The 25949-nt window shown below is 40.3% G+C and overlaps 1 protein-coding gene across 6 annotated transcripts in view; it reads right to left on the bottom strand.

Annotated features, from left to right (window-relative positions):
- Window positions 1-25949, bottom strand: part of focad (focadhesin) — a 246608-nt gene that overhangs the window by 204448 nt on the left and 16211 nt on the right. For all 6 annotated transcript variants that reach the window (XM_041186298.1, XM_041186297.1, XM_041186293.1 and 3 more), the window contains exons 2-3: window positions 11496-11590; window positions 11327-11401 (exon numbers count right to left, since the gene is read on the bottom strand). In XM_041186298.1, coding sequence (XP_041042232.1) covers window positions 11327-11401; window positions 11496-11552 — 132 coding nt within the window. In that variant the 5' untranslated portion in view covers window positions 11553-11590. The remainder of the gene's footprint in view (window positions 1-11326; window positions 11402-11495; window positions 11591-25949) is intronic.

Genomic DNA, 25949 nt, shown 5'->3' on the forward strand with positions numbered 1-25949 from the left:
AAGAGCTATATCTAACTCCTTCTTGAAAGCATACAATGTTTTGGTCTCAACTACTTTCTGTGGTAACGAATTCCACAGGCTCACCACCCTCTGGGTGAAGAAATTTCTCCTCATCTCAGTCCTAAATGGTCTACCCCATATCCTAAAGACTGTGACCTCCTGGTTCTGGACTCCCCCACCATTGGGAACATCCTTCCTGCATCTACCCTGTCTAGTCCTGTTAGAATTTTATAGGTTTCTATGAGATCACCCCTCATACTTCTGAGCTGACCTTAACAACATTTATCCAAGACATCATGATGTCATTAGTTATCATGCCATAATTCTTGCCCATTTCTTCAATGGTCTCTCCTTCTACACTGGCTCATCAACAATCTTTCCATAGATTAACACAACATGCAATGATTAAATAGGTTTGTCAAGTAGTGCTGGTACAAAATGGCTGCCACATCTGCCTATATAACAAGGCTGCTAAATTGCTGTCCATCAGCTCAGTGCAACAAATTAATTTAGTCCACTGTTGCCTTTCTGAATGGCACTGCCTACCTTCATGGCACTGCCCTGGCACTGTTCCCAATTGCATTTCAGACAAAGGTTCTGAATTGGAGTCAATCAGGCTCTCAGATCATAGTGTGTCTATCCCAGCCTTTTCAATCAATAAAGATTGCAGCAGACTACATCATATAAATCCCACCGTACCTACAAACTGTAAGCCACATTGTACAGTTATTCAGCTAAGTTTTATACAGTGCTGGAGAAAGAGGATGTCCCAAAAGGTTCAAGGACAGAATCAATTTGGCTAGAGGCTAAGGAACAAAAAGGGTTCAATTACAAAGCTCGATGTAGTCTATAGACCACCAGCTACTGAGAAAGACATAGAAGAACAAATCTGCAGGGAAATTGCAGAGATGCAAGCCTTAAAAGTGCATAAGTCTGCAGGCCCAAATGAGATACAACCCAGGCTGTTGAGGAAGGCAAATGAAGAGTTATCAAAGGCCCTGGCAACAATTTTCAAATTCTCTCTGGCCAAAAGTGAGGTACCAGAGGACCGCTAACATTGTTCCATTATTAAAAAAAGGGAGGAAGGGATAGACCAGGAAATTACATGCCATTCAGTCTAACCTCGGTGGTGGTGAAGTTACTAGAAAGAATGTATCTGCACTTGGAGAGACACGGATTAATCAGAGACAGTCAGCATGGATTTGTTAAGTGAAGGTCATGTTTGACAACTTTGATCAAATTTTTTTGTGGAGGTAGCCAGGAGTGTTGATGGGGGAAATGTATTTGACGTGGTTTACAAGGACTTTAGCAAGGCTTTTGATAAGGTCCCTCATGGCAGACTGGTCAAGAAAGTATGAGCCCATGGGATCCAAGGAAAAGTGGCATGTTGGATCCAAAATTGGCTGAGAGGCAGGAAGCAGAAGGTGATGGTAGAGGGATGTTTCTGTGACTGGAAGTCTGTTTCCAGTGAGGTTCCACAGGGCTTGGTGCTGGGGGCCTTTGCTGTTTGTGGTGTACATAAATAATTTGGACTTAATACGTAGAGGGTAAAATCAAGAAGTACACAGATGACACAAAAATTGGTAGGGTGGTAAATAGTGAGGAGCATAGCCGTAAGCTGCAGGAGGATGATATCAATGGACCGGTCAGGTGGGCAGAGCAGTGGCAAATATAATTCAACCTGGAAAAGTGTGAGGTAATGCACTTGGGGAGGGCTAACAAGGCAAGGAATTACACTATGAATGGTCAGACCCTGGAAAGTATTGAAGATCAGAGGGACCTTGGTGTGCATATCTACCTGCCCTGCTACCGTCAGGGATCTGTGGATAAGGTGGTTAAGAAGGCATATGGGATACTTGCCTTTATTAGCTGAGGCATAGAATTCAAGAGCAGGGAGGTTATGCTGGAATTGTATAAAATGCTGGTTGGGCCACAACTGGAGTACTGCGTGCAGTTCTGGTCACCACATTATAGGAAGGATGTGATTGCACTGGAGCGTGTGCAGAGATTTACCAGGATGCTGCCTGGGCTGGAGAGACTGAACTATGAGGAAAGATTAGATTTGTTTTCCTTGGAGCAATGAAGGTTGAGAGGGGACCTGATAGAGATGGATAAAGTTCTGAGAGGCATAGAAAGGGTGAATAGGAAGGCACCTTTTCCATTAGTGGAGGGGTAATTAACCAGGGGCGATAGATTTAAGGTAAGAGGTAGGAGGCTAAGAGGGGAATTGAGGAGAAATGTTTTCACCCAGAGCGTGGTGGGAGCCTGGAACTCATTGCCTGAAAGGGTTGTTGAGTCAGAAGCTCTCGTAACATTTAAGAAGTATTTAGATATTCACTTGCATTGCCATAGCCTCCAAGGCTGTAGGCTAAGCGCTGGAAAATGGGATTAGTGTAGTCAGATCTTTGTTGACCGGCATGAATGGCCTCCTTCTGTGCTGTAAACGCCTGTGAATTATGAGTCTATGCAAGCATAGAGTAGTAATAATGGGGGATTTTAATTACCCAAATGTAGATTGGGACAGAGGTAGTGTACTGTAAAGAGCGGAAAAGGGCAAGAGTTCCTATATTGTGTTCAGGAAAATTTTCCACAGCAATATGCGTCCAATCTAACAAGAACAGATGCACTGTTGGACCTGGTTTTTGGAAATGAAGTGGGCCAAGTAGATCAAGTGTCAGTGGGGAAACACTTAGGAGACAGTGATCATTATGTTGTACATTTTAGGATGATGATAGAAAAGGACGATAGGCAATCCAGAATAAGAATAATTAACTGGACAAGAGCCAACTTCGATGGGGCAAGAATGGAGCTGGGCCAGATAGACTGGAATGAAAGATTGGTGGGAAAAACTATAGCTGGACAATGGGCTACCTTCAAAAAAGAATTGCTCTGAGCACTGTCAAGTCTATTCCATTGAAAGGGAAAGGTAGGGCAAACAAATCCAGAGCTCCCTGGATGTAAAAGGAGATGGAAATTAAGAGTTAAAAAAAGTGTGCTTATGACAAGTGTCAGGTAGAAAATACAATTGAAAACCAAGAGGAATACAGAAGGTTCAGAGGGGAGGTAAAAAAGCAAATAAGAGAAGTGAAGAGGGATTATGAGAAAAGACTGGCAGCTAGCATAAAGGGGAATCCCAAAGTCTTCTATAGGCATATAAATAGTAAAAGGGTGGTAAAAGGAGGAGTAGGGCAGATTAGGGACCTAAAAGGGAATTTAGCCATGGTCCCTTTGTCCATGTGTGAGGTGTTAAATGAATACTTTGCATCCGTCTTTACCAAGGAGGTAGATGCCGCTCAGGCCATGACAGACAAGGAAACGCTATCACTAGAAGAGTTGAAAATTGATAAGGAGGGAGTGTTGAATGGACTGTTGGTACTTAAAGTTGACAAGGCACCGGGACCGGATGAGATGCATCCAATGATACTGAAGGAAGTGAGAGTAGGAATTGCAGGGGCACTGACCATAATCTTTCAGTCTTCCCTAGACTCAGGGGTGGTGCCAGGGGACTGGAGAATTGCAAACATTACTCCCTTGTTCAAAAAAGGTTGTAAGGATAAGCCCAGCAATTACAGACTAGTCATTTTAACTTCAGTGGTGGGCAAGATTCTAGAAACAATTACTCAGGATAGAATTAGTAGTCACATGGAAAAACATGGGTTGATAAGGAAGAGCCAGCATGAATTTCTAAAGAGGAAATCGTGTATAACTAACTTGGATTTTTTTGAAGAGGTAACAGCAAAGGTCAATAAGGGTAATGCTGTTAATGTGGTCTATATGGACTTTCAAAAGACATTTGATTCAGTGCCACACAACATATTTGTGAGAAAAGTTATTGCTCATGGAATAAAAGGGACAGTAGCAACAAGGATACAAAATTGGCTGAAAAAGAGGAAGCAGAGACTAATCAATGGATATTTTTTGGGCTGGAGGAAAGTTTGGAGTCGAGTTCCCCAGGGGTCGGTATTGGGACCCTTTCTTTTCCTGATATATGTTAATGATCTAGGTCTTGGTGTGCAGGGAACAATTTCCAAAGTTTGCAGATGATACAAAGCTTGGAAGTGTTGTAAACTGTGAAGAGGGCAGTGTGGAACTTCAAGAGGACATAGACAAGTTGGTGGAGTGGGAAGATAGGTGGCAGATGAAGTTCAATGCAGCCAAGTGTGAGGTGATGCATTTTGGCAGGAAGAACATGGACAGACAATATAAAATAAGGGGGGAAATTTTGAATGGGGTGCAGGAGCAGAAAGGCCTAGGTGTATATGTGCATAAGTCATTGAAGGCAGCAGGACAGGTGGAGAGAGCAGCTAATAAAGCATATAGTGTCCCGGGCTTCATTAATAGGGGTATAGAGTACAAGAGCAGGGAGGTTATGCTGAACTTATATAACACACACGTTCGACCTCAGCTGGAGTATTGTGTACAGTTCAGGGCACCACATTATAGGAAGGTTGTGAACACATTGGAGAGAGTGCAGGAGAGGTTTACAAGAATGGTTCCAGGGATGAGAAACTTCACTTATGAAGATAGATTGGAGAGGTTGGGACTGTTCTCCTTGGGAGAGAAGGTGGCTAAGTGGAGATTTGATAGAGATGTTCAAAATCATGAAAGGGAGATGGAGTAGATAGGGAGAAGCTATTCCCCCTCGTAAAAGGATCAAGAATGAGGGGCACAGATTTAAAGTGATTTGCAAAAGAAACAAGTGTGACGTGAGAAAAAAACTTTTTCACACAAGTGGTTTGGGTCTGGAATGCACTGCCTGGAAGTGTGGTGGAGGCAGGTTCAATCGAGGCATTCAAGAGGACATTAGATGATTATTTGAATAGAAACAATGTGCAGGGGTATGGGGAAAAGGCAGGACAATGGCACTAAGTCATAATGCTCATTTGGAGAGCCAGTGCAGACACAATGGGATGAATGGCCTCCTTCTGTGCCATTAAAATTCTATGATTCTGAGGGGAGGGGCCTCAGACGTTGCAATTCTCAAACAGGTCTGAGGTCCTTGAAACTTGTGGATGAAAGCGAGGTCTACAAGGTGGATGAGCAGGCTGGCCATGGCACAGGAAGCCATTCAAGCAGGGGGAACAAATAGGAATGTAATTGTATTATACAATTACTGAAGGATACTGACGTTGTTCTCTGCAGGAAAGGACAAGAGTCCAGATGGCTGTGCTGCCAGCCTGGTGCCAGGGTTCATGACATCTGCTCAGGGCTGGAGGGGAACTTGCAGTGGGAGGAGGATGATCCAGTTGTTGTGGTCCAAGTGTGTACCAATGACATAGGCAGAACAAGGAAAGAGGTTCTGCAAAGTCAGTTTGAGGAGCGAGACATCAAACTGAGAAGCAGAACCTCAAAGGTGATAATCTCTGGATTATTACCTGAGCCACTTGCAAATTGGCATAGGGCAAATAAAGATCAGAAAGATGAATGCATGGCTCAAAAGACTGATGTGGGAGAAGTGGGTTCCAGTTCGTGAGGTACTGGCATCAGTACTGGGGAAAGTGGGGGCCCTACCATTGGGACCGTCAACAGCTGAACCATGCGGGACCAGTGTTCTCACGAGCTGCTTAACTAGGGAGGTAGAGAGGGCTTTAAACTAAACAGGAGGGGGGATTCTCAAGCTTGGGCAGATGTTGCAAATCTTGGGGTAGAGTCAAAGCAGGAGAGCAAAATGGTAATATGGGAAATGAGGGTCAGAGAATGACAGGAAGGGAAATAGAAAGAAAAAAAAACCTAAGGATGCACCAACAGTCATGACTACATGTTACAAAGATAACAAAAAGGCAAAACTAAAGGCTCTGTATCTGAATATGCAGATCATTCATAAAGTAAATGAATTGATAGTGCACATTGAAGTAAATAAATATGATCTGATAGCCATTACAGATGCAGGTTAAGAAGGATTGAGTCCTGAATATTGAGGGGTATATGACATTCAAGAAGAATAGGAAGCTAGATCAAAGATGGAGGGGTAGCACTGTTGATCAAAGATGGCACTTGTGCAATAGTTGGAGAAGACCTTGGTTCAGGAGATCAGGATGTAGAATCGGTTTGGGTGGAGATGAGGAATAGTAGGGGAAAGAAGTCACTTGTGGGAATGGTCTACAGGCACCCTGTAACAGTAACCATAATGTAGGTCAAAGTATACAAGAAGAAATATTGAGTGCCTGTGATAAAGGGTCATGGGTGATTTTAATCTACACATAAATTGGAAAAAATCAGATTGGCAGTAGTAGCCTGGATGAGGAGTTCATAGAATATTTTCTAGACAGTTTCTTAGAGCAGCATGTTCTGGAACCAACTAAAGAGCAGGTTATATTAGACTTGGGATTGTGTAATGTAACAGGATTGATTAATGGCCTCAGAATAAAGACAGCCCTAAATAGCAGCAACCACAACATGATTGAATTTTACATCCAGTTTGAAAGAGAAAAATGTGGGTCTAAGACCAGCATTTTAAACTTAAATAAGGACAACTATGCGGGCATGAGAACTGAGCTAGCTGAAGTGAACTGGGATACTCGGCTAGAGGATAGATCAAAAGAGGGGCAGTGGCAAACTTTTAAGAGGGTGTTTCAGAATACTCAGAATAATTATATGCCTACTATAAAGAAATATTCTAAGGGGAGGAACCACCATCCTTGGTTAACAAAAGAGGTAAGGAAAGCAAACTTAAAGGAAAAAGCATATAACTGCGCAAAGATGAGTGGCAGGTCAGATGATTGGTCAGAATGTAATAAACTGCAGAGAAGGACTAAAAGATTAATCATGAAAAAGAAATTAGAGTATGAGAGGAAGCTAGCTAGAAATGTAAAAATGGATAGCAAGAGTTTCTACAGGTATTTAAAAAGAAAAAGTAGAGAGTTGGTCCTCTAGAGAGTGAGAATGGGAAGTTAATAGTAGATAATAAGAAAATGGCAGATGAAATGAACAAATATTTTGCTTCTGTCTTCACTACAGAGGATACAAAATACATTCCAGTAATAGCCATAAATGAAGAAGTGGAAAGGAGAGGGGAACTTAGTGAAATTACAATCCTAAGGAAGCCTTAGGTGAGCAAATTGTTGGAGCTGTGAGCTGACAAGTCTCCAGTCCAGAAGGACTTCATTGTCGGGTCTTAAAAGAGTTGGCTAATGAGGCCGTAGATTCATTGATGTTCATTTTCCAAAAAAGAAAAATAATTCAAGAAAGGAGGGAGGCAGAAAACAGGGAACTGTGGCCAGTTAGCCTGATGTCTATCGTGGGGAAGGTGCTAGAATCAATCATTAAGGAGGTTTTAGCTGGTAATTGGGAAGACTCAACCTGGTTCTGTGAAAGGGAAATCACGTTTAACCAATTTATTGCAGTTTCGTGAAGGAGTAACTTGTATTGGATGTAGATGTACTTTAGATGTACTTTACTTGGGTCTCCAGAATGCATTCAATAATTGCCACATCTCGAAACAGGAGACATAGTTACAGAAGAAGGGGACGCTCATTTAAAACTAAGACGCAAATGAATTTCTTCTCTCAGAGGGTAGTGACTGTCTGGAATTCTCTAGGCTAGATTACAAAGTATTTAAAAAGGAGGTAGACAGATTTTTGAAATAATCAGGGAGTTGATGGCTATGAGGAGCTGGCACGAAAGAGGAGTTGAGGCCTGGGGCAGATCAACCATGATCTTATGGAATGGTGGGGCAGGCTTGAGGGGCCAAATGGCCTAATCCTGCTCCTATTTCTTTTGCTGCTCCTTTACGATACTTCAAAGTGTAGGCAGTAACATAGTAGCCTGGATAGAAAGCTGGCGGCTGGTAGTAAACAGAGAATATGCATAAATGGGTCTTTTTCTGATAGGCAGGATGCGACGAGTGGAGTCCCACAGGGGTCTGTGCTGGTGCATCAACTTCTTACAATTGATATCAATGACTTAGATGAGGGCAGCGAAGGCATGGTGGCTAAATTTCCAGATGGCACAAAGACAGGTAGGAAAGTATGCTGTGAAGAGGACATGAGGTGGTTACAGACAGATATAGATAGGTTTAGTGAATGGGCAAAAATCTGGCAGATGGTGTACAATGTGAGGAAACATACAGTTGTTCACTTTGGCAGGAAGATTAAAAAAGCAGAATATTACTTAAACGGAAATGACTGCAGAATTCCAAGGTGTAGAGGGATCTAGGTGTTCTTGCACATGAGTCACAGAAAGTTAGTATTCAGGTACAAGTAATTAAGGTGGCTCATGGAATGTTGTTCCTTCATTATGAGAGGAATTGAACATAAAAGAAATATGTTATCCTTCAGTTTTACAGGACATTGGTGAGACCACATCTTGAATACTGTGTGCAGTTTTAGTCTCTTTATTTAACGAAGAATGTTAATGCATTGGTGGCAGTTCAAAGGAGGTTCACAAGATTGATACCTGGAATGAGTGGGTTGCCTTATGAGCAAAGGTTAGACAGACTGGGCTTGTTTCCACTGGAGTTTAGAAGAGTGTGAGGGGTGACTTGATTTAAGTATATAAGATCCTGAACGGTCTTGACAAGGTGGACGTGGAAATTATGTTTCCTCTTGTCAGTGAGTCCAGAATTAGGGGTCATCTTTTTCGGAAAAGGGGATGAGGAGAAACTTTTTCTCAGAAGGTTGTGTGACTTTGGAACTCTCTGCTTCATAAGGCGGTGGAAGTGGGGTCATTGAATATCTTTAAGACCAAGTAGATAGATTCTTGTTGGGCAAGGGAATCAAAGGTTAAGGGAAGTAAATGGGGATGTGGAATTAGTAATACAAACAGATCAGCTACAATCATATTGAATGGTGAAACAGGCTCGGCAGGTCTAATTGTCTACTTCTGCTCCTATTTCCTATGTTGCAAACAACTCGTCAGAGACAGCTGTATATGTTGACCACAATCCTTTAAAGTTTCTGGAAAAGTTGAGATAAAAATCCCAGACTGTTCCAGTGGAGTTTGTTATTGCTACTGTTCAATTTAAAAATTATACATGTGGCTGGACAAAAGAATTGAGCTGCAGATGTGTTGTCAAGAGCTCAAATTTAACAGGACTTGGATGTTGGGAAATTGTGAATGGATTTTATTCTAACAAAAGACATACATATTTGCACGGTTGACACATCTACAACATAGTGTAATGGTATTTTTGTTTAGATAGGTTTAGTAAGTAATACAAAGTAGGTTGAGAAAATGAAAGAGACTGTTTGAACTATAATGTTTCATTTTTTTCATTGAGGGAGGTGTGAGGATGGATTTTTTTTGGAAATATGGTGAAACTCTATAAAGAAGGGTACGTGTCTGTGTGTTTGTCCATGATTAATTAAACTGGTGGGGGGGGGGGGGTGTTTCATAGAGACAGCTCATCTGTGACAGTTGATGGATAAAAAGGGTAAAGGTGCTAAATGCATGCATTCGTAATAGGAGGCTAAGATGAAGTTGGATTTCCAATGAATAGGTTGGGTTTTAAAAATTTGCATTATGAGATAAGTAGGGACTTGGCTTTTCAGCTGTTAAATTTCAAAGGGGAGTTTAGAAGTGACAAGGGACCTTTACAACTTACAAATGTTTTATAAGTAAACAAGGGAAGGGATTATTAAATTTTATTTGACGCAAAAGTGGAGGCACCAGGAAAACATGAAAGATTTTTATACATTGGAAAAGTTGAATTCCAAAAGGTGCTTAGGACATTGGAATCTAAAATGAGAGGAGAAAAGAATATTTAAGGAAAAATTTTGAGCTGAATTGTCGTGGCTGCATGAGGGAAGATGTCCAGAGACCAGCTCTGTGCTGGGAGAAGTTGTGAAATCTGAAACAGCCATCCTGTCAAACCAGAAAAATCTTTGTTTCAGATAGCAGTTTGTGTTCCGAACTTTCTTAGATTTCTACAGCAGAGTGGAAATGTTTGAGGAGTCGTGAGGTATACCTTTACTAAAACCACAGCGATTTTGTCTTGAGGTAATATTACTGGATTTTTATGGTTGAAATCTATAAGGAAGGTGTTGCCAAGTCATTTACTTCTGCATTCTGACCAAGTGTTTTTTTGGAGGGGGCAGGGGGGTGAAGTTTTGTAAGACTGTTTTAACTGTGTAACTTTAATCTTGTGTGCTTAAATTTTTTTCTTCTTGTTAATAAATCTTTTAATTTTAAAACTCTAAAAGGTGTTACTGGGATTCTATGCTTCTGGGGTCAGTAGCACCTTGCCTCGTTTTCAAAATGCAAAACAAAGTTATGATCAGTAAAACAAGTTTCACTCTGGGATTTGGATTGCTCAGGGAATAACATCGGCTTTGGTTGTAACACAAGACAACAAATGGTCAACAAATTGCATTTATCTTGCACTTTTAACATAGAAAAACACTTAACTAAGATGCTTTACAGATGCATTTTCAGAAAGAAAGAAATGAACATTGAGCAAAAGATGAGCTGTTCAGAAGGATAACCAAAACCTCAGTCAAAGAAGTGGATTTTAAAAAACAGAGGGTCGTGGAGGTAATTCTTGAGTGTGGGGCCTAGGCAATAGGCGGCATGGTCACAGACAGAAGTAAACTGAGGTGTGGGGGGCCAGGGGACAGTTACTGATGATTTGGAGCAATTGAGAATTCCAAGTGGGTTGTAGGGCTAGAGAAGGTTACAGAGAATGGAAAGGGTAGGGCAGTGACCGGGCTTAAACATCAGGACCAGAGTTTTAAATTGGAGGTAGTTGGGGGGGGTACCAGGACTCAATGTAGGTCAACAAAGTCCAGGGCCAAGGGTGAAAGCTTTGGTCTCAGTAAAGTTTAACAGGAGGAAATTGCAGCTCACCCAAGCCTGGATGCCAAGCAAACTGTCTGCCAACACTGACTGTGCAAGGGGTGAGATTTAAAGGTTCAAAGCACAGCATATCTGCTTCAGCACAGCCATACAAGAGAAATGGTACAATGAAGAGACTCCAAAGAAGATTCTACTACATTTATTTCAAACAGAATTCCTGCTGCACAGCATAATCTTCAATTTCTGCGTTCATTAATTTTTTTAACCCCTCAATCACTAATATGCCATTAAGATCTGTCAACATAAACAAAACACATACATTTCAAAACAAAAGTTACATGGGTTTCCACATTATGCCCTCAATAGATTTAGCACCATATTTGGAGACTTTAAAGAGCAATTACCATTATACAGACTATCAAGTACTTAAGGTCAAAACTAATTTTCCTAAATCCAAAGCATCCAAAGACAATGCAATAACAACCAGGTCTCAAAGAGAAATTTTGCAATTTGTAATTCAAGAGTTTAAAAAAAAATTGAATGTTACGTTGATAAATTGCCTTCAGCCACCTTAACTGTAGTATTGAACACAAACCTGATCTGAAGAATAGTTTATCAGAGATGACGGCCCCTTTTCTTTTAACACAGCAGCAACCAGGTGTCCCACGGCCTATACAAAAATAAGCATATTAAATCTGCAGTGATTACATAAGAATCTAAATTTATTTTAAAAATATAAGTTTCAAAATGGTGAAGTATCATACCTGTGACTGGATTACTGAGTTTTGGAATTCAAATCTCCTCTTCAAATCCTCTGACATTGTTGCTGCGAATTATTACTTCATTTTTCAAATGAGGCCTATAAAATAGAATGATGAACTCTCAATATTGCATTTCAAAGAGAATGTTGTTGGAAGGCCTGACTTGTTACTAGTTACTACAACAATCAAAGCAATTGAGCTGGATTAGCAAACAACCACGGTGGCAAATACCTCATCAGGTGTTACTTTTCAAAAACTTCTCATTTGTTCAAGTGATATTCCTCTAGACAATTTTAAATTGTTTTCAATAACAATTAGCATTATACAGCACCATAGTAAATAAAAACATAAGAAATAGGAGCTAAGTAAGCTATGACTCCTCGAGTCTCCTCTGCCATTCAATAAGATCATGGCTGATTTGATCTTGGTTTCAACTCCATTGTCCTACCTGTTCCCCATAACCTTCGACTCCCCTATAGTTCAAAAGTCTGTTTTATCTCAACCTTGCACATATATTCAACGATTCAGCCTCCACAGTTCTCTGGGGTAGAAAATTTCAAAGATTCTCAATCCTTGGTGAAGAAATTCCCCCATCTTAAATGGGACACCCATTAGAAATGCTCCAAGGTGCTTCATAAGAGTGTTATCAAATTAAGTTTGATACCGAGCCACATTGGAGGATATAAAGACAGATGGCCAAAAGCTTGTTCTTAGAGTTAGGTTTTAAGTAGTGCCGTAAAAGGAGGAAAGAAGGATAAAGAGATTGAAGGGTATAGGGAGGGTATTCCAGAGCTTAGGGCCTCAGATGCTGAACTGCTGATGGTGGTGATTAAAATCGGGAGAATCTAAGAGGCCAGAATTGGAGCAATATTGATATCTGAGGGTAATAGAACTGTAGGAAGTAACAGAGATAGGAAAAGGTATTTGAAAAAAAAAGTTTGAGAATTTGAAAATCAAGGCTTTCCTTAACCAGGAGCCAACACAGGTGAGTTTGCACAGGGATAATGGATGAATGTAATCTGATGCAAGTAAACTTACGGACACCAGAGATTTGGTGAGGTTAAGTTTACGGAAGATGGAAGATGGGAAGCTGGCCAGAAGTACGTTAGAATAATCAAGCCTAGAGATAACAAAAGCACTGACGAGGGTTTCAGCAGCAAATGGAGTAATCTGACGATGTTGTGGAGGTACACAGTACTGATGGCACAGATATGAAGTTGGAAGCTCAACTCAGGGTCAAATATGGCACCAAGATTGCCAACAGTCTGGTACAATGCTCATTGACCTACTGTGACTGCAAGTTAAACAACACCTCAATTTTTAAATTCTCATCCTTGTTTTCAAATCCCTCCAGGACCTCATCATCTCCTTAGCTTCTTCCAGCCCTACAAGCCTTCAACTGCCAAAGCCTGAAGCTCTGAAATACTCTTCCTAAAGCTCTCTGCCTTGTTACCTCGCCTTATCTCTATAAGACACTCCTAAGGACCGTAGATCCGAAAATAATCACATTGAACTCGAAACGTTAACTCTGTTTCTCTCTCCATAGATGCTGAGTTTTCCCAGCACTTTTTGTTTTCATTTATGCTCCTAAAGGCCTACGTCTTTGACAGGGGTGTAGTACCAAATTGAGGTAACGAAGATCTCTGAAAATGTGTTGGCCATATCATTTCTAAATCCACTATTACGTTGTTTTCCTCTGTATTAATCATTTGAGACCCCAAACATAAGTGAAGCTATGTTTTTTAAGTGAAAAATATTAGAGCTGCTAGACATTTTATTTCGAGCCATGTGGCATTTTGAATCATTAGTCATTAGCACAGCTAGAATTTCATTATGCAACAATTTATAATTCAAGCCTTTAAAAACATTAATTACAGAAAACTTTACCTACTTCTGATTGTGGGATGGTATATAGAGGGGCCACTGCTTTTCTTCATTTATATTAACAACATACACCTGCCTGTACAGGAAACAATTTCAAAAGTTGAAGATGATGCAAAACTTGGAAGTATTGTGAATGGAGGAGGATAGTGATAGGCTTCAAGAGGACACGGACAGGCTGGTGGAATGAGCAGACACATGGCATATGAAATTTAATGTAGAGAAGTGTGAAGTAACACACTTTGGTCAGATGAAAGAGAGGTGGCATAAAATGAAAGGTACAATTCTAAAGGAAATGCAGGAGTAGATTGGCCGGTGTGTACATGTGCATAAATCATTGAAGGTGGCAGGGCAGGTTGAAAAAGCATTTAATAAATTATATTGAATACTGGGTTTTATAAATGGGGGCACAGAACACAAAAGCAAGAAAGTTATGAACATACATAAAACACTGGTTCAGCCTCAAAGGAAAGGATGTGAAGGTTATATAAAGGGTGCAGAAAAGATTTACGAGAATACGAACGTAGGAATTAGGAAAAGGAGAAGGTCATTCAGCCCCTCGGGTCTGCTCCACCATTCAATAAGATTGTGACTGATCTGATTGTAACCTCAATCCACACTCCGACCTACCCCGAATGACCTTTCACTCCCTTGCTTATCAAGAATCCATCTAGCTCTGCCTTAAAAATATTCAAAGACTCTGCTTCCACAGCCTTTTGAGGAAGTGTTCCAAAGACTCATGACATCCTGAGAGAAAAAAATTATCGTCATCTCTGTCCTAAATGGCGACCCCTTATTTTAAACAGTGGCCCCAGTACTAGATTCTCCCACAAGAGGAAACGTCCTCTCCACATCAACACTGTTGAGACCCCTCAGAATCTTATATGTTTCGATCAAGTAATGGTTCCAAGGATAAGAGACTTCAGTTATGTGGATAGATTGGTGAATCTAGGGCTGTTCTCCTTGGGGGAAAGAGAAGATTTGTTAGATGTATTCTAAAACATGAAGGATCTGGATAGATAAATGGGGAGAAATTGTTCCCATTAGCAGAAGATTGAGAACCCTAAGGTGATTAACAAAAGAACCAGAAGCAACATGAGGAAAAAAGTTTATGCAACAAGTGGAATGCACTGCTTGAGTATGTGGTGGAAATAGATTCAATTGCGGTTTTCAAAAGGGAACTGAATAATTATCTGAAGAGCAAAGATCTTACAGGGCTAAAAAGGTGGAGTTGCTGTTGCAGAGAGCTGACACAGAGACAATGTGCTGAATTGCCTCCTTCTGTTCTGTAACAATTCTATGATTCCAGTACAGTTACATACAAGGAACTTGATAAATACAGAGAGGAAGAAAGAAGCTGAAGGTTACCCTGATAGTGTGGGAGGTGGCTTGTGTGGAACATAAACACAAACAAAGGTGAGGTGGGCCAAATGGCCTGTTTCTGTGCTGTAAATTCCATGTAAAGCTGCCAGCAGGGAATACAAACATTACACTGTGTTTCACACACTCAGGCCACCACAAACAAGGAATTAATGTTCAGTCGGCAAATGCAGCAGGGTGTTTGGGCATCTTGAAGCTGCTTTAGATCCTGTGAACCTTGAGCTTCAAAGGCCATGAAATGTCTGTTTATAAGAAAGCTGTGTGCAGGGAGTTATAAGGACTGTATTATTTTTATTACAGTCAGAGAGCTGTACAAGAGGGTTACTGCTGCAGACTGACTCAGACAGACGTGTGGCAGCAGGTGTGTATGGCCTGGGGCTCTGGGCCCAGGCTTCCCTCTGCCACCTCTTAACCTCCCCATCCTCCAAATTCACTGCCACACCATGAGCTCGGACATTCCAGCCAACTCTTACTGTCTGGCCTGAACTCAAATTCCAGGAACTCGTGGCCAAACTTGCCCTTGTGTCGCACATAACAGGTAAATTCACGCAACATGGCCCCTGCACCGGCTGTCTCTGTGTCACAAGTCACGCAGCCCCATGTGGTTGCGAGAGAATTCCCCTCCAGCTCTGATTGTTGCCATCAATGAGCCAAATCCCTGTACATATGTTACGCCTGGAAACAAGTAGCTTCAATATTGGAGGCAGTGAGGATTAAAATCAACATCAACCTTACAGATTGAAAATCCAGTCAGAATTAATGGAGTGGATTCCACTGAGATCAGTGGAAAGAAAAGTCAAGTGGGGCATATAACGGATGGCCAATCAGCAAAAGAGATTTTACCATCCAGTGGTGAACATTAAAGCCTTTAAATAGGAGGAGGTGCCAGAGCGGCACTTCAGTGCGCTCCAGCAGCAATACACCCCTGCTCTTTGACCAAGATTTTGGTCAGCTGTCCCAATATCTCTATGTAGCTCAGTATCAAATTTTGTTCGATAGCACGTTTACTATATTAAAAAAGGTCCAATGCGTATGCAAGTTGTTGGTGTTGTTACTGTCACCGGCATTAATTATACTCAATATACAAGCAATCAAATATTATACGTTAACTTGGTAGTTACAGCAAATAGCTACACATTATGTGCTAAAGCAGAAAGGAAATTGAAAGCACCCACATATTGCCATGTGTCACAATGCTAAGTGAATCTCAAGGACCATGTGGAATAACAGTTGGTTCTAATTACACTTGTCAAGCTCAGTTATCTCACCAGTCTATGCGAGAAGACACAAAAGGTACCTGATCGTTCAACAGGCCCGGATTTTATGAAAGCAATACTTCTTTTGTTCTCAATTTTTTTTTCATACCACAGTTTGTCAACACCAAGCTATGCCTTCTCAGAAATTGGGTAGTTCAGTCTGCTTTAGATGATATAAGAACATATGTTGTGAAGAATGCAAGGATTCAACCACAATTCACCACATGGGTGAGTTACTAATGTGTCTTTAGAGGGGTGAGTTCAGCGGAGGTCATAAAAGGGAACAGTCATCCCTATTTGCGAACAGAATCCTCGGTGTGAGAGGTTGCATACAGAGCAAAGGGAGAGGAAAACATATATCTGATATGAAAGGGTTATACACACTAGAAGGGCTGCATCACATTTCAAATTACTTCCTGAAGTGAAAACTATTCTAATATTTAGATCTGAATAAAAATAAATGGGTAAAGATCAAGGCAGTTTTAACCGAAATACAAAGTGCTGGCAAAAACCAAAGTACAAAATTGGTATGGTTTCAAGGCGGCTTACTTTAGAGCCAACCCCCAAAAGTGTAGCTCTGCTGGAAATCCACCCGACAATTGTTAACATTACACAGTACAATGCCTGGTCTCTACTTAGCATATTAGGCACCTGAAATCTCGTAATGAAGTTTGCATGAATAGACGTAGTCCATGCTCAGCCTCTCTTGTCTTTGTATCAGCTTTGGTAGCACTCTTACCCCTGAGTCAATAAGTCATGGATTCAAACCCCACTCCAGAGTCTTGAGCGCATAATCTAGGCTGACATTTTAGTGCACTACTGAGGGAATGCTGAGCTGTTGAAGGCACTGCTTTGGATCAGATAAAAGATCCCATGGCAATATTCGAAGATGACCAAGTGACTTCTCCCAATGTTCAGGCCAGTATTCATCCTACAACCAACATCACTAAATCAGAAGTCATTAATCTCACTGCTATTTGTGGGATCTTGCTATACAACTTACAATTTCCCTGCCTTACAATAGTGACTACAATTCAAAAGTGCTCCATTGGATGTGAGGCACTTTGGGTATCCTAAGGTTGTTAATGGGCCAAATAAATGCAAAGTTCTCTATTTCTTTCCAAAACCTTGGCCCAGAAATTGCTGGAGCAACATATCTCATACCAAGCACTCAGAACTGGATGTTTCCCCCCACCCTCACACTTCAGATAATATTTTTCACGCACTAATTGCTGAAAGTGCAAATAATGGGAACAAGGGCAACAGGACGTCAGGGACCTCATGAATGTTGGTTATAAACTTTGGTTTTTCATTTGCATGACTAAGTTTTGGCCTAATCCACACACAAATTACTTCAGAAGGGAAACAATCACCATTAAAAACACAAAAAAAAATCGCCCAGTGGCTAGGAATCATGCGACGAGTAACTCACCTCCTAACTCCCCAAAGCCTGTCCACCATCTACAAAGCACAAGTCAGAAGTGTGATGGAATACTCCCCACTTACCTGGATGAGTGCAGCTCCCACAACATTGAAGAAGTTTGACAACATCCAGGACAAAGCAGTCTGCTTGATTGGCACCACATCCACAAACATTCACTCCCTCCACCACTGACACACGGTAGCAGCAATGTGTACCATCTACAAGATGGACTGCTGGAATTCACCATGGCTCCTGTGACAGCACCTTCCAAATCCACGATCACTACCATCTAGAAGGACAAGAGCAGCAGATACGTGGGAACACCACCACCTGGAAATTACTCTCCAAGTCACTCACCATCCTGACTTGGAAATATATTGCTGTTCCTTCACTGTCGCTGAGTCAAAATCCTGGAACTCCCTTCCTAACAGCACTGGGTGTACCTACACCACATGGACCACAGGGGTTCAAGAAGGCAGCTCACCACCGCCTTCTCAAGAGCAATTAGGGATAGGCAATAAATGCTGGCCCAGCCAGAGAAGCCCACCCAACATGAATGAAGAAAAAAAAAACCAGGATGCTGGTTCTTGATTGAAATACTATGACTGAAAAGGCAATGAAATACTATGATTGAAAAGGCAAAGCTATATTAGAAAAATACTAAACACCTCACCAAAAATTAAAGTTCGACCAGTATAGCTAAAGTTGTCTCATTATCCTTCTATAAGATGCCTTGAGATGCTTTTCTTAAAGGCACTATATAAATACAAGTTGTTGCCATTGTGTAAAGAATACTAACAAAAATGTGTGATCAGCTGCACATTTATAAATTCAAATAATTTCTACTTATAAATTCTACATAAAGTCATGACATAATTTCACTTGCAATTTGGAGCTGATGCGACGATGTTTGTTAAAGTATGCAAAAAAACATTTTTAAATTGGAATTGGGCTTGAAAAATGTCACCAATTCTCATGCCTTGTTTTATTCTTTCATGGGATGTTGGTGTCGCCGGCTAGGCCAGCACTCATTGCCCATCCTTAATTGCCCTCGAGAAGATGGTGGCGAGCCGCCTTCTTGAACCACTGCACTGCATCACTTTCATAAAGGAATCTTTGTATATTAGTTCCAAAAATACCACCCACCCCGTCAATTACCTTGGACTAATAGTTTCTAATCACGACTTATACCATCAACAGAAGCACTAATCTCAATACTTCCATGAAATTATGCACTGTGGATCATGTAATATACGTTTTCTGCTTTCTGAATATTTCTACTTCACCTCACAATTAACAGCAATTAAGTATTTTACATATTCAGATTTCCCCAACAAAACATTAGATACTGCAGAAATAAATATAATGAAGGCAAATTGGGTAGTACCCATAAATGTACATTAGGTGCAATAGAAAATGCTGGAAGAGCGCAGGAGGTCTGGCAGTATCTGTGGAGAGAGAAAGAGTTAATGTTGCGAGTTCATTTCAAGCTCTGAAGAAGTCATATGGACTCGTCAACTCTGTTTCTCTCTACACTGATGCTGCCAGACCTGCTGAGTTCTTCCAGCATGTTTTTTATTTCAGATTTCCAGTATCCATAGTACTTTGCTATTATATTATTGCAATAATTACAGACTTCATATCCCTCTAAAATACAACTGGGATTTTTCACAATAGCTGCTGTGCAAAGTTTGCATTGATGTTTAAACTTCAATTTCATGCAACATGCTTAAGCCAATTACTAAATTACCCACCAATTTGCCAGGAATCATGTAAGTATTTTGTTTCCACCCATACCTGATTTACATTTACAAGAAATGCATGAAATCAATCTATTTCTACTATGGATTTGTGATTACTTTTCTAATTTTGTGTCACACTGTTGGGGTTACTGCTTATATTTCTGAAAAGTCCACTGGGGAAAAAAGCATCTACATCCTTCGATTTATAGCACAAAATAGACAACTCCACAAAAATATCAATATTTGGGATTAGAAACTTCAGGGTTCACCATGAACAAAGCAATTGCATCACTGTGGGAAAGGAAAGTGATATATACATTTGAATTCTCCTCCAAAATTCCCCTCCATTTCTTTCACGCAAGACAGCACTTCGCATCACAATACTTCCACCAACAAAACAGTTTGTATGGTCTGGGCTGTGAACAGTTGCTTTTAATAGCCTTCCAGTCAGTAACTCAGGAACATGCATGAAGAGATCTCTCTGGAACGTCAATGAGTGCTGTTTCAAAGAAAGGATATTTTCTACTTAGCGCCATCCTCTTCTGTTGCTGAAGCCAGCATTCAATGCATCTAGACAATCTATTTTATCAATTTTTCCTTAAGCTTCATTAGTAGTTTCATTAGCAACCTTGTCAAATGCCTTGGAAAATTCAAGTAACATTCATCCACTATCTCCATCACCCCCCTCAAATAATTTCAGTATGTTCTCAAAGCACAATTGTAGCAGTAGAAAGAAGGGATTTCAGCAATGGTGAGCAAGCAGTGGAAACACTTTATGTAGAATTAACACATAGTAAAAGAGTACAAGATATTCATGGGGGTGGTCTGCAGACTTCCTGATAATAGTGACAGGATGTATAAGTGCAGAGATCAAAGAAGCCTGGAGAAAAATTAATCCAGTTATAATGGGTACCTTTTGATTTTCAATAGACTGTACAAGAACAGCTTAATTCATAAAGGCAGTAAAATTTTGAGTTGGGGCAGCTTTCTGGAACAGTATATTTTAATACAGACAAGGGATCAGGCAATATTTGATTTAATGATGAGCAACAATCCAGAATTAGTTAACAATCTGGCCGTATGGAAACATCTTGTGAACAATGGCCATAGTATGACAAATTTTATATTAATTTTAAGAGGGATAAGAGTCACAAACCAAAATTTTAAATTTATGTACGGTAAATTTTGATGTGATGAATAAATTGGGCTGAACTGTTAACTGATAATGGGAAATACTCAAAAAAGTATTTCTGAAGGTTGAGGGATGATCTAACCAAAGTATTTAAAATGACATGAAGGTCAATAGAGTAGAGAAAAACTATTTCCTCTGGTGAGGAAGTCCAAAATAGGAGCCACAATCTTAAAATTAGAGCTTGTTTCATTTAAGAATGAAACCAAGAAGCACTTTTACCATACAAAAGGTAGCGGAAATATCAAAAAGGCTGTGGATGCTGGGTCAAATATAATTTTAAGGACTGCGATTAATAGATTTTTCCTAATAAGGGTGTGAAAGGAAATGGATCAAAGGCAGATAAATGTAGTTAAAATACAGGTGTTATTAAATTGTCGAGCAGGCTCAAAGGGCTGAATGGCCTATTTTTGCTCTGATTTTTCAAATTCTTGGGACGTATGCATTGGTGGAAAGGCCAGCATTTATTGCCCACCTCTAATTACCCTAGAGATGATGGTGGTGAGCCAGGCTTCAGTACATACGACCTCAACAAATATGGAAATTACATTTGTGTACAAATTCAAAGGACAGCCAGATTCTTCTTCTTTCAGCTTTTCCCATTTTCCTCAGGGTTCTCGTTGATCACACTTCTCCACCTCACCCATTCTTTTCCAATCCCGCTGCATTCAAGTCTCTCACCAACACATATTTCCATCTGATCTTAGGCCTTCCTCTTCTTTTTCTTCCTGGCAGTCCCAACTCCATCACTCACCTCTGCAGGTCCTCTTCCTCTCTCCGTAACAGATCCATTTCAATCTCTTCTCGGCTTTTTCAATGCTTCCACAATCTTCTCTGACCACCCCCTTATGTACCAATTTCTGATCTTGCCTTTTCTCATCACTTCACACATCCATTTCAGCATCCATGTCTCTTTATTACCCAGTCGTCATTCCTCTCTTGATGTTGCCCAAGTTCCTGCGCTATATAAGGCCATAATGTTGACGGTACCCCACTGCACTTCTTCCAGTTACTCCAATGAGAGGTAATCGATTACTTAAATTTCCATTCCCATACTTCCATTCTCTGCTACCACTGACCCCAGGTAATTAAAGCTACTCACTTTCTCCAGGTCTTTAATCTTTACACCTTCATTCCAATCCTCTTCCTTACACTCAAACTGACAATCCAATGGGTGTTTGATCTACTGATCTGAATACTCCTGTCTTCTAGTGCTTTTCTCCAGTTCTCCAGATACTCAGTCATGTTCTCATCATCCTCACCACATAGCTAAATGTCATCTGCAAACATCATTGACCATGACACTTCTTGTCCTAATCAATTATCACATGGGGAACAATCAAGAAGAAGAGGAAGGGGCTCAGTGTCAATCCTTGTCCTAATCCAACTTTGAATCTTTCACTTTCCACAAGGGCAGCCGGATTATCACCACGAAGACATAAATGAGCCACAAAATGACGGCCAAAAGATAAACCTCTGGAAACCGCCCTCTACAGTTTGGGGTAGGACCAATTAACTTTCAAAAGAGTAAGACCATAAAAGCAATAATTTAACTGTGATTAGGAAAAACAACTCCAAAGGTTTGTTTCATAAGAAAATGCTGCAAGATACGGCTGGTCTGAAATACCACAACCACTGGAAAGAGAAAGATAGGTTAACACTTTGGAGAGGGCCCTTTATCAGAATTATTTACTAGTGACTGTTTTACTGGTTAAATAGGAAAGAAATCTGTATCATGACCTCTATACAAAGTATAGTACTGAGCTAAACAGATGTTAGCAATCGATAACAAGTCACAGATCGAAATCTGACTAGATATGTCACAGAATCTCAGTGCAGTATTGTACATGGTCCTGTGTATCAAGTACTGCACATTTCTTTCATAGATTCTCACAAATTGTTTCATTATGGACAGTTTTGTGTTGTGTTCTCTTTCTGCAAGGAACTGAATTAAAGAACTACATAACTGGTCATTCAGGAATTATCTTACAGATGCCAGCCGTTATGTCTTTTGGTTCCTAGAAGTTTGAAATAACTTTGTTTAAACGCAAAAGCTGGAGCTTCTTTGAATGTATTGCTCAGATCAATCACTTCATGTGCTGCGGTCCGATATATTGTTGGTTTGGTACACAGATTGTAGTGTGGTCATGAATGATGTGGCACTCTGGATACTTATGTATACATACACATGAACATAGAATTCCTCAGTTATATTGGAAAAATATAACAATATAACACCAAAGAAAGGTATGATGGGCAGTAAAATCCCACCTTCCACAACTTCCTTGTTTGCGTTTTCACTTACCCGCACTTTGTACACGAATCGCCCATTGTGTGAGCAGTGTTCACTTATCTGTGTTTGAAATGTCCAAATACTTGCACTGATTCTTTGACAGGTACACCCTTTGGGCATAGCTCAAGTGTGCAACCGATTAATTTATTATGAAAGAGTAGGAATAGACTGGATATCTGCCTTTTCTCAGATAGTAATGAGGCTCTGGAATATAATACAGGCTGGTGTGGTAGGTGCTGACTCTCCGAATGCCATCAGAGTGAACTGGACTAGTTCCTGCCGAGGACAGAAACCACATAAAACAGAATGCAAGTGTCGTTATAAATCTTTGTAATCCTTGGTTCATGAGACCACCTTAGCTGATTTCAATGACCTGAGGGGGATGGGGGGGAGAAATTGGAGAGGAATTTTCCAGGATTTTTTTTACCCCTTGTTGGCTCTGGGTATTATACTTTCTCATTGACCGCGATTTTTACATGGGCTGCAAATAAAACTGCCAGTGCTGGAAATCAAGAACAAAAAGCAAAAGAGTGGAGTACCTGTATACACAGCAGGTTTAGCAGTTTCAGTCAAGAGAAACACAGCTTTTTGTAGGGTATTGTAGCCGCCCATAACAATGCTGCCCTCGCATTGATGCAATCTATCCAATTGAGTTCCACTCAAAAGCATGTTCATCCTTTGCGATTTCACCACTTACAAGGTTTTATGGGAATGTAACCCCCGCAAATGGCGGGACTTTACTGTATTACAGAAACAAAAAGTTACTTTCATGAATTTGTTTCCTAGACATGGAGGCTATAAAAACAGCATAATTATATTGTATTAATGTTGGAACCAAACAAAATGGAAACTACAAAGCGATTTGTAAAGTAAATTGTTGGTACAATGGGCAATACTATGATAAAAATGTATCAGTAGCTTTTACCTCATTGGTACTGCATCTGGTGCATGATAATCAAACTGCATTCAACAAAATTGTCAAATTCGATTAGGGGGTTTAATACAGAGTAAACAGGTGCCCTCTTAAGAAAAGTTCCCTTCCCTGAAAAGGACAGCTATTATTTTGAAGAGGGTTGCCTTTGATACAAGTCCAGAAGTATTTTTTTCAAAAGCTATAAAGTGGGGGGATAGGTTATGTACAGATGTAATATATTTCTCCTTGAAGTATCCTTTTGAAAGCTACTACTGAATTATTAAGAAGTGTATTCCAAATCCTAACCACTTGTTGCATCAAAATGTTTTTCCTCATGTCATCTGGTTCTTTGGGCAATCACCATCAATCTCAGCCCTCTGATTATTGACCCTTCAGCCATTGCATACAATTTCTCTTTGTTTATTCATCTAAACCCTTCATAATTTTATACATTTCTCTCAAATCTCCTCTAAGCCTTCTTGCTGTTGAAATTATGATTACTTCACACATATCTACCTGTAAGGACAACAACTTCACACCATTCAATGCATTTCAATGTTGACTAGGCAAACAGCAAGGTGCCGTTTTCGCAAAGCTAATGGCGGAGCAACACAACTTGGACATCATGTTTGGATATTCGCATTTAACCTCACATCTACCACTTGCAGGAACAAAGCAAGTGCTAATTACCTCACTGTTACGCTCACAGCAAATTCTGACCTATTAATGTGACAAATACAATTTAAAGTGCATTCACTGACCTATGACAAGAACTTGGTTCTACAAATATTTTGTCTGCCAAGATGCAACAAATGAGTGATGACATTTCTCTGGCAATATAACGGATCACTTTATGCAAATACAAATGCAGCCAATTCACCTTACTAGTGGGAAACAAAATGATTGCTGCAGGCACTTACTGATTTAGAAAACAAAGAGGACTGTTTCAATATTCATCACAAAACACGAGATTAGGGTAGTCAGGCAATGGAACTAAATTAAACATCCTGGTCAGAATTTAATTATGGCCATTATTACACCATTTAAAGCTGTATTTTCTGCCTGGTAGCAAAACAGTAGCAACAGATAACTATGCATGTAGTTATTATCTGTCATGATGGAAATCACAATTCATATCAGCAAAGCTGGGCCAACAGAAACCAACACTATGGAAATAATTCTGTGAAAAAGCTTGTAAAGTTACTGAGGGACTTGTATAATGTTAGATCAAGGTAGAGTTGCATTTGGTGACAGGCATTTAACCTTTAACTAAAGTTCATTGTAGAATCATCTAAACTGCATAGGTTTTGAGGAAAACCCCAGTTATCTTGGAAAAGCTTAGTTTGAAACATAATTAATAAGAAACAAAAGCCACTGTGCCCATCCAGCTTGCCATTTTAATTAGCTCCATGTTCAGCACCGTGCCATTATTCCATTCATTAGGAGTACGTTACTTTCCTTCAATGCTTCTATTTACAAAATAGACTGCCATTGAATATGTAAAATAACTACTCAACTTCTGTACTACTTGTACCTTACATAGCACGCAAGGCCGAGTATACTTTCATACGAGGACAAAGAATTTCTCCACATCAAAATTTTAGAAGATTTAGCAGCTCCTAATTTAACTATGTTACGGCACAGGAGGTCATTCTGCTCATCGAGTCCATGCCAGCTCTCCATAGAGCAATCCATGTCAGGCCCATTCCCCAATCTATCCCTTTAGCCCTGCAAGTTCATTTCCCTCAAGCGTCCATCCAATTTCCTTTTGAAATCACTTATCTTCCACCACCTTTCTAAGCAGCAAATTCCAGGTCATTACCACTTGCTGCTTAAGAAAGTTCTTCCTTGCATTTCTCCTGCATCTTTTGCCCAAAACTGCAATCTGTGTCCCCCCAGTCCTTCTAGGATCAGCTAATGGAAACAGCTTTACTTTGTCAACTTTACCTAAACCTGTCATAATCTTGTACAACTCTATAAAATCTCCCTTCAATCTCTTATACTCCAAGAAGAACAATCCCAACTTCTCCGATTCCTTACAGCTAAAATCCCTCATTCCTAGAACAATTCTGGTAAATCTCTGCAACCTCTCAAGCGCCCTCACATCCATTCTAAAATGCAGTTAACAGAAATGGATGCAATACTTTAATGATTTTCATGTGAAAAATAAAAAGCAAATAATGAAAATAATAAAAGATGGCATTGCCATGGTTGGAAGCGAGGCAGTAGAGAAGGTAAGAATGCCCATAGACCATAAATGATCAGATGCTCCAGAAAGAATCAGCGAAGGTCTGGAAATCAATGGATAAACATACCTGTAGGCTGGATTTTGCGATCCCCGGCCAGCAAGTTTGAAGATGGGGGGAGGAATGTAAAATCC

Source organism: Carcharodon carcharias, chromosome 4 (genome assembly GCF_017639515.1).
Source record: "Carcharodon carcharias isolate sCarCar2 chromosome 4, sCarCar2.pri, whole genome shotgun sequence".
Lineage (NCBI taxonomy): Eukaryota > Metazoa > Chordata > Chondrichthyes > Lamniformes > Lamnidae > Carcharodon > Carcharodon carcharias.